Genomic DNA, 9822 nt, shown 5'->3' on the forward strand with positions numbered 1-9822 from the left:
ATATATATGTATGTATATATATATATAGCATCCCTACAGTATCTCCAAGCAATAAATGCTCATCCACTTTTAATATTCATAGTGCAGTGTGGAACGGCTGTATGGAATATAACAAATTTTGTATAATATAGTCCATTACCAATGATTTCTGGCTGAAGTTATCAGGATGGACAGCTCTTTGCAGCTCCACATATCTTTTCTGAAGTTTCTGGGTGTCCAAAGAAAATGTTTGTTCACTGAGGAGAGACAAACATATTCAGTTTGCTTTAAGCTGAAATACAATGACATTTCAAATATACTGAAAACATGAGCTGTAAAATCATTTCTTTCTGAAACCAAGAAGTGTACAGTTGTGAACCTTTATCTGTGTGATTATCTAAGATCATGTAACAGCAACTTCTAGGCTATATCATATACATTATATGTGACAACAATGTTATAGCTTTTGAGAAATAAAAGTAAGTAAAGAAAGCAACTTTTTATAAGCTCAGGACCAAGGAGGCACAGAATAACATCCGTGAATGCATTAATTACTACAACAATGATATATAAACCCTACCACCAGTTAACTCACCAGTTCAAGATGTCGAAATAATTCGTCTTGTCATCAGGAGGCTGGATCACATTACAGGACGGACAGAAAAATAATTCAGCTGAAGATCCGCATTTCCAGCAGAGTCTGTTGACTGTGACAGTGCTGAAAGAGTTCAGAGTCAAGTGTCCTTTAACTGCTTTACGGTGAGAAACACCATGAATATCTTTCCTGTAAGAGCTGATAGCTCTTCCTGAAGCGAAACACGGAAGTAAGACGACGTTAAGAAGTTGTCCATTTGATATAAATTTGGTTGCATTTTTAAATCCGTGAGATATTGACAAAAACCGGAGTCTGTATAACGTTATCATGCTAACCCACATTACGAAAGCAGGCTTATAGAATGTTAGCGCGCTACTTCCTGTCAATACAATTTTGTCAAAATAAAAGTTAGCATTTTTAAAACACTTCAACGTATTTGTTTGAATTTATTGTATTATATTTATTGGGTTGTGGTTATCCGTGATTATTGACGGTAATTACTAGAATGAGACACTGTATGTTTACGATGTTATAAATGAATTAGTGTGTGTGTGTGTGTGTGTGTGTGTGTGTGCGCGCGCGCGAGCTTTAAATAAGTAAAACACAATATTAAATCAAAGCTACAGTTTTACTACATAATTCATTTAATTTAATTCCACATTGTATAGTAATTAAAAATAAAATACATAATTTGCACTGAGAATTTTTTGAGAAGTTGGTAATCACTACCTTTTTAAACCCTTTTTATGTTTGTTTTACAACGGAAGTCACTGCACTTATTTATTTGTTATATTTTAATGCATTTAAAAAAAAAAGAAATTCTATTTACCACGCTTGTATGTGCTCTTTATTTTATGTTTTGTGGCACTGTGCTAGACATATTGAGAATTGGTATTCAACTAAAATAATAATAATAATAATAATAATAATACAATACAATACGATACAAAAAAAAAACATAATGTGTAAAATAATTATAAGAAATTAACGTGGAATGTTTTATAAACTACGTTTACCCGTGAGCCTCTACTCTGGCTTCTGATTGGCTGAATGATGTTATGGGAAGTTCATGGATGGAAACGAGTGGGTTTTTCCCGGCAGATTTGATGAGCGGCTCACGCGGCCTGATAACCCGCTTCTCCGAGTTTGCTGCTTTTAAAAACAGGACTTGATTAAGGTATGCATTAGGATAGGAGATTGGAAAGCACCATTAGATGGTCTGGCGTACATGTGGATTTTCTATCAATGAATATTTCTGATAAAATAAGCAACAGTTTCCTCGTCGGTCGCTGAAAGTGCAGCTGTATGCACGCGTTGTACTCAAATTATCTTATTTAGTCTTCCATTCATTCATTCATTTGATTTGATTTGATTGTAGGGTCAAAGTTATAGAAGCTATGAGACGCTAGACATTATTGCACCCAAAATTCAGAAGAAAACAAATGGAAAGTTATGTGCAAAATGATGCAATTAAAACTTATGATTTACTGAACCCCTAAAAAGTCCTCTGTTAAATGGAATATAAATAGAAAACATAATATATGAGACAGTAACACTTTTAAAGCTACGAAGCACTGCAAAATTACCTGGAATAGTGTTTGAAATAGCACACATAGCATAGTAGTGATGTTATGTACTGTGTACACTACAGTGCACTTATCTGTCATGGAAACCTGGAAATATCAGGAATATTTTAAAAGCGTAGTTCTACGCCTAAAAAAATCATGACAGTTTCTGTAGTGCGCAGGTTTAGAAACTAAAATATTTCATTGGCAGAAATTATAAATATATTTTTCCCTGCACAACTGACTAGAAATCACATGGAACATGTTGAAGGCAACAATGTAACATGCATACTTCTTTTTAAAACTTTTATCATTATAGTGTATATACCATGCAGAATTATGTGAGTTTTAAGCTGGTATTCCATTTCAAAAAAGTTTGGATGTTGATGACATTGTGTTAATTTTTCAATGTGTACTTCCAGAGTAAAAACATCATGTCTGAGGAACCTGGACCCAGTGGTCAGTCCCAATCCCAGACCCAGTCCCAAACACAATCACAGCCTGGATCCAGCTCCTCATCCGCCCCAACATCATCAAGCCAGGGCTCTTCCTCAGGCTCAGGCACTCTAAGTTCTGTAGATACCGTACCGGTCCAGGAACTACAGTCTATTCCTGAAGACGAGGAGGAAGTCCAGCCTCAGGTGTGGGGCCGCGTCATTCCCTTGGTGCATGGATTGAGTGTGCTCAGTTAAGTGTATTGTCTTCCTTGATTGAAGAAAATGAGTAATGTGAGAGTTTTAGTCGATTTGACTACTTCTGCTGGCCATTCCTGCATATGAAGCGTTATATTTAGTTTCCCAAGGGTTTTTGAACAGGAGTGGTATCAATAATAGACCAAATGGATTGCATTTCTGACCCCTATGTAGGGCTGCACGATTAATCGAATGCGATTGTCATGCACATTTTGTTAAAAAAGCCAGTTCTGTAATATCGCGATCTCGATTCCATTTCAATTTATCGTGCAGCCCTACCCCGATGTATAGTAAGAGTCAAATAGATGTTAATAATGGACTGTTCTGGGTTCAGCATAAGTTAAGTGCTGTTGACAGCGTTTATTATGTAATTTTGATATCAAGATAGTTTCAGTGTTTTGAACATGTAAAACCAGTAACTGACACAATATGTGCAAGGACTTCCAATAAGGCTATGACATAACTTTTCATAAAACACTCTTTACCTTGTGCAAACTACACTATCGGTATTTAATAAACAGAAGTTTATCCTCTTAGCAAAGCATTCCCACCTTTAAAAGAGCATAAGTGCTTTAAAATAAACTTTAGCCTGATTATAGACACCCTTACACTGGCCACAATGTACATGCATTACTCTAATGGTCATTTTGTTTATTTATTTTATTTTCTTAAAGGTTAAATTTTATAATTTAAGTTGAAATTGACAATAATGCCACAAATGCTGTCAGTAGAGCTTGCATAAAATATAGATCATTCCTTTAACAGTTCTGAGATTGTTGAGCTATTATGGTATAACAGGAATAAGGCCAGTGTTGTTTTAGTAATATTTACTATTATAGTATTCATTCATATTTTGAATTAGCTTTTATTTTTGCATTTTTAGTTTCCATTTTAATTTGAGCTAAAGTTTTAGTAATAATATTATGTGCTTGTGTATTTTATATTTATTTAGCTTTAATTAAGTTAAGTACTTCAGCTTAAACTTACTTTATTTCAACATTTCTCATTTTTATTTAGGTTTTGTAAGTTTAGGTTTTCATCTAACATTTCTTTTTATTTCAAGTTTATTTCAACTAACGAAAATGATTTTTAACAGTTTTATTTAACAATAACAGTACTCAATATGGCTTCTTTTTTATATTTTCCAGATTGCACAGAAAACCAGTATATCTTTGGAAGGGATAGCGCATGCGATTACACTTTTAACAACGCCATTGTAAGACAGTCGACACATTTCAGGACATACAGCAAGAAGCACTTTAAGATTTTCAGGGTAAGACCAACATTGAGAAGCTGTTTATTAAACTTGTTTTCATCAAATGTTTTCGTTTCGTAACTTTGTTTCTCATTAAAAAAGTTATGGCTGACTGTGAAAAGCGCATTTCTACAATGGCATCAGGTCTCACTCATCAGGAGCCCCATTTAATTAAAATAATATGGCCTGTTTTACTTTTTACAGTTTTACTTTTGCTTCTGTTTCAGGATGAGAATCTCGTCTACATCGAGGACCTCAGCGGTAACGGCACGTGGGTGGACGATGAGAAAATAGGAGACGTGAAGCAAAGACTTCTTAGCAATAACTCTGTAATTGCCCTTGCAGAACAAAAACATCAAGGTTAGTCATTTAGGTGAGTTTTTTTTTTTCAGGGGTTTATGAAATATAAACTTAAGTTCATACAATAAATCACCTGAAAATGATAATTCTGAGGCTATTTTTTATTAAAATGAAAGAATACAGTAAAGTGTCCAGTGGCTTTCATGGTCTAAAAAGGACAAAGAAAAAAAAAACTATGGCTCTGAACTCTGATTGGTTCTTTCTTTCCACAGTTTTTATGTTCATAGATAAGATGGGGGACGATCAACCAAACCTTCCTTTAGAGTTCAGCAAAAAATATCACATTGCACGAAAGATTGGAACGTAAGTGAACTTGATTTTCAGAAACCTTCAAAATATCATGTACCGAGGTACTCTTAAGCGTCATTAGATTGCGTTTATGGTCCTAGCAGACGTTTCTTACCACAGTGACAACTACCAGGAGCTTCCTGTTTTATTTGATAATTGTATTAAATTTGTTTTTGCAGTTTATTGTACTCAGCCCAAAAACCTCTGTTTGTGTTTTCTGACAGAGGTGTCTGTGGTGAAGTCAAGCTTGCCATTGAAAAGGAAACCTGTAAAAAAGTTGCTCTGAAAACTATAAACAAACACGACTTTCCATCAATAGGGGTAAGAACTGGGTGTATGTACATATTATTATAATAATATGTATAGTGCTTAACACAATGCACATTGTTTCATACTGTAAATATAACACTTTAATGCCTTATAGTAGTGGTGGGCGGTATGACCAAAAATTTATATCACGGTATTTTTCAAAATTATACCGGTTTCACGGTATATGACGGTATTATTTTTTTTTCATGCATGACTGGGTGTAAACCACATTTTCTACTGATTGAGAGAGGAAATAGGCTACTGCAGTAGATTGACTTAGAATGCCCTATTTTACTGTCATGATGAGAGAATATTGTAGAAAAATTCCACTCTAAATAGTGACGAAATACGACCCCTTTATACATGTTAACCTATGTATATTTATACATGTCGCGACATCATCTGATAAAATCAACATGCATGTACAGTAGATGAATGTTGAGCAGCTATGCGGTGTTTTTGGCTATATTACTTTTTTGTCTCATGCAGCGCACTGCCTGCGTCTGAGTAACAAAACAAAAATAAATAAATACATTTTGCATTATATTAATAGACGAACTATGCTCATATTTATAATTCCAAACAATCAGTAAGCGACAGGTGCTTGGAAACGCTGTTTGTACTCATTTATTGACGAGTCGGCTGTGGTATGGCCAGCTGAAAGCGATGCTTCTCTGCCGCTCACTGCACAGAACAGACGCCGAGAGAGGTGACACTGCGCCGGGAGAGTCAGACCTCGCGCTCCCGGGGCAGCACTGGCGACATCTTCCAACTGAATCATAGCTAAGGTTCATCCAAAAAAGTCGCTAGGTTTGTCCGTATATATATTCTATGGGAAAAATCCGCTAAAAGCGTCTGAAAGTTGCTAAATCTAGTGCTAAAGTCGCGCTCGTGTGTGTGTGAGACGCGGGAGCTGATGGCAGGGGCCGGTGGATATTTGTGGCGGTCAGTGTGGATATTGTGGATGAGTTCTTCTGTGTCATCACGTTCTATTAGTTCTACAGCTTCAGTTTCGGAACTTTCATGCTTAGTAACACATACAGCTGTTTCCTCACCACAGTGCAACAGTGAAAAGAGACCCCCCCTCAAACGCATTCCGAGCATTATTTAAACGACACCGGTATTGCGGTATTTAAAAAATTAATATCATAAGAAAAATAAACACCGGTATTCGGTATGAACCGGTGTACCGCCCAGCACTACCTTATAGTCCACATTGAGCAGTGCGATAAGTTATTAGCAATGATATTAAAGATCAGCCAGTTGAGATTCAAAGATTTGGGGTCGGTACTTTTTATTTATTTATTTATTTATTTTTAATGTTTTTAAGGCTCTTATGCTCACCAAGCCTGAAGTTATTTGATCAAAAGTCCAGTATAAACAGTAAAATTGTGAAATATTATTACAATTTAAAATATTTGTTTTCTATTTTAATAAATTAAAATGTTATTTATTCCTTTGATGCAAAGCTGAATTTTCATCAGTCATTACTCCAGTCTAGTGTCACATGATCCTTCAGAAATCATTCTAATATGCTGATTTGCTGCTCAAGTAATGTTGAAAACTTTTTTTCTGCTTAATATTTTTGTGGAAACTATTTATTTATATATATATTTTTTTTTTCAGGATTCTTTGATGATTAAAAAGTTGAAAAGAACAGCATTTATTTTAGAGATTTTTTTTTGTAATATCATAATTGTCTATACTGTCATTTTTGATCAATTTAATCTGTCCTTGCTGATTAGAAGTATACATTTCTTTAAAAAAAAATGTATAAAATTTTACTTACACCAAACTTTTGAACAGTAGTGTACATCGCTTCATGTGAAAACGGTATTAGCTGTATATGGGTCAAAGATGAAAAAGGGTTTAAGCATAAAAACAATAAGTGTAATACTGCTTTAAATTGTTGTTGTTTTTCACAAAAAAAATTAAAAGGTTTTCCATTTAATTTAATTGCAGTTTTGTTTTTGTTTTTCTGGGCAAAAAATAAATATCATACATTTTTCCCTGATTTACAGAAGAAACCCACTAAAATGTCATTCAGTGTAACAATTGGTCAGGCATATTTACAACAAAAATCAATTTATGACATATTAAAAGACTAATTACTTTCACCCCAAATACTAATTAGTTGTAATTTTGCCTTTTTAAAATTTGCAACTATCCTAGGTTTTGCCCATTTTGTCAGTAAGAAATTTTTACTCATTTAAAACACAATCAAATTTCATATGCTCCCTTATTCTTTTATATATTTTAATATGTACACGTCAGAATAAGCATGTTGTTTGAATTTTTACATAAATATTGTGTTACACTGAATGACAATATAACATTATATCAACGAAATTTTTACATTTTATTCTCCAAAAACTTATTTGAAACCTTAAAAGTAGACACTTTACTTACATTTTTAATGTGCTTTCTATGGACATAAAATCACTTTAGTAAATTTATTTTGATGCGGACATCTTAATGTCCTTTTACCCATATACGTATAGTAGTTGTTATTTGAAGTTAATAATTTGTTTTTGCAGTGATATTGAATATTTTGAAATCTGAATGGTTTTGTTTTCAATTTAGAACGTGTTGGTGTTGTAAGAAACCTATTTCAGTGAGAACTACTATTAGGTGATGCATATCCATTAAAAAAAGACGTATGATGGTTTAGGATTTTGTTCGTACACACAGTTTAAAAATACTCATACCTGATTAATATTAAAATCTGTTTGCGTTCCAACAGACGGCCACACGCAATGCTGAGCGGGAAATTGAAATTTTAAAGAAAATTGATCATGTAAGTCATTAATGAGTCTTTACATGCCACAGAGCTATAGATAAAACATCTCATTCACATCTCATTGTTTTCTCTTCCCTGCAGCCGTGCCTGATCAAGACAGAAGATTTCTACCAGACGGAAGATTCCTACTACATTGTTTTGGAGTAGTAAGTCCCTGTGGTGTTTTATTGGGAATAGTTAGGAACATGAACTCGCAGGCTGAATTTACTTGGGTACAAATCATTTCTACCTGTATTTGTATTCATAGATACTTTAAAGAGAAGTTGCCGTGAGTTACTAGAAAGGGAAATACTTTTTCAAAGCACTGCATATTCTTACCTGTTAAACAGGACCTTTAGCCAAATAATTTTGCTCGATTACAGAGTAAAGGTTTTCTCTTTCTGTTTTCTCATGATCTATTGAGGATTGAATATTGTTGTATTCTCAACCATAGCAGATCTCTGTATTTTTTTTTTTTTTATAGTTGCATAACCCTTATTAGCTTCTACACAATTTTGAACATGCTTTTTAATTAATAATTTCATTGTCTCTGTGCTGTGAATAGTGTTGAAGGAGGAGAGCTGTTTGGCAGGATCAAGGCCAAGAAACAGCTGGAAGAAGAAATCGCCAAACTCTACTTTTATCAGATGCTCAGGGCTGTGCAGGTAGGACTTTATGGGTGATGCTTCAAACAGCATCTTCCTCTAAAAGTGTTTTTTAAATTAACACAAGCATGAGCCTGTACTGCTTACCCATAGATAGTCAACTGACCATTTAGAATGGGGACATTCTACAACCATCATTGTAGTACCATGTTCAAATGGCTACTACACTACCTATCAAAAGTTTAGTTCAAAAATTTTGTTTTTAAAAGAAGTCTCGTGTTCTGCATTTATTTGAATAAATACAATAAAAATTATAATATTGTCAAATATTATTAAAATTTAAAAGAACTGTTTTCTGTTTGAATATATTTTAAAATGTAATTCCTGTGATGCAAAGCTGAATTTTCAGCATCATAACTCCTGATAATCTTCAGTGTCACACGATCCTCCAGAAATCATTCTAATATGCTGATTTGGTGCTCAGGAAACGTTTCTTATTATTATCAATGTTGAAAAAAGTTGTGCTGCTTCATATTTTTGTGGAAACCGTGAAACATTTTATTTCAGGATTCTTTGATGAATAGAAACTTCAAAAGAAAGGTATTTATTTAAAATAAAACCAGGCCCGGTGCCAGAGGGTGGGCCAGGGGGCCTTTGCCCCCCCTCCGGACTGAGGGGGACGGCCGGACTTTAGTTTCGCATGTATAATAGTCTAGCTCGTAGTGTAAAATAGTTAACTGATTGCTTTTAGATGGAAAAGCTGCCCATAACTCCTGGTCTATAGGATCTGTTTTCTTCGTAATAATAGCATAACGAACTAGATTTGGAAAACAATCCAGTATATCTGCCCTTCTGTTTTGGAAAGCGTCAAATGATTTTACAATGCATTTTCGCAGAGGGGAGCAAAGTAGCCAATCACAGACATGTTTGTTGCTTTCTACAACGCAATGGCCAATCAGATGTGTTTAGGTTGGAATCCACACACTCACCTCTTTTTGTCCAGTGCTGAGTTCTATCATGCTCGTAACTTCATTAAAAAAAGTTTCATTGTGTGGTCACATTCATTGGTTAAAACGGAACTTTGTGAGATCGTGATGAATGAGTGACAGTTTTTAATAAATTTAAAGGAAGCGCTCTTTCCATGCTGTATACGATAATATATTCAGAATTTAAATAAAACGTGTGTTTTCCATGCTTGACAAGCGGCCACGTACGACACGGAGATGGCTAACTACTACACACTATATAGAAAAAGATAATAGCCTAATTTCAGAAGCACAAAGTGACTTTAATAACAAATAATTGTAACATTTTACAATGAGGTTCCATTAGTTAATGTATTAAAGTGTTAATGTTAGTAACCCCTAAACCCCCCACCCCCCAAGAAATATAAAA

General features: G+C 34.3%; 2 protein-coding genes across 2 annotated transcripts in view; one reads left to right on the plus strand and one right to left on the minus strand.

The window, feature by feature from the left end:
• Positions 1-987, minus strand: part of LOC107667639 (iron-sulfur cluster co-chaperone protein HscB, mitochondrial-like) — a 10173-nt gene extending 9186 nt beyond the window's left edge. The window contains exons 1-2 of the mRNA XM_016459367.1: positions 575-987; positions 140-236 (exon numbers count right to left, since the gene is read on the minus strand). Of these exons, the coding sequence (XP_016314853.1) occupies positions 140-236; positions 575-915 (438 nt within the window). The 5' untranslated portion in view covers positions 916-987. The remainder of the gene's footprint in view (positions 1-139; positions 237-574) is intronic.
• Positions 988-1617: 630 nt separating this feature from the next.
• The window catches only part of LOC107667648 (serine/threonine-protein kinase Chk2-like), a 14266-nt gene continuing 6061 nt past the window's right edge, over positions 1618-9822 (plus strand). Inside the window, exons 1-9 of the mRNA XM_016459373.1 lie at positions 1618-1751; positions 2562-2826; positions 3980-4104; positions 4314-4446; positions 4659-4749; positions 4959-5055; positions 7787-7840; positions 7925-7989; positions 8388-8487. Of these exons, the coding sequence (XP_016314859.1) occupies positions 2574-2826; positions 3980-4104; positions 4314-4446; positions 4659-4749; positions 4959-5055; positions 7787-7840; positions 7925-7989; positions 8388-8487 (918 nt within the window). The 5' untranslated portion in view covers positions 1618-1751; positions 2562-2573. The remainder of the gene's footprint in view (positions 1752-2561; positions 2827-3979; positions 4105-4313; positions 4447-4658; positions 4750-4958; positions 5056-7786; positions 7841-7924; positions 7990-8387; positions 8488-9822) is intronic.

This window comes from Sinocyclocheilus anshuiensis, unplaced genomic scaffold, assembly GCF_001515605.1.
Source record: "Sinocyclocheilus anshuiensis isolate Anshui unplaced genomic scaffold, SAMN03320099.WGS_v1.1 scaffold373, whole genome shotgun sequence".
NCBI classification, from domain to species: Eukaryota; Metazoa; Chordata; class Actinopteri; order Cypriniformes; family Cyprinidae; genus Sinocyclocheilus; species Sinocyclocheilus anshuiensis.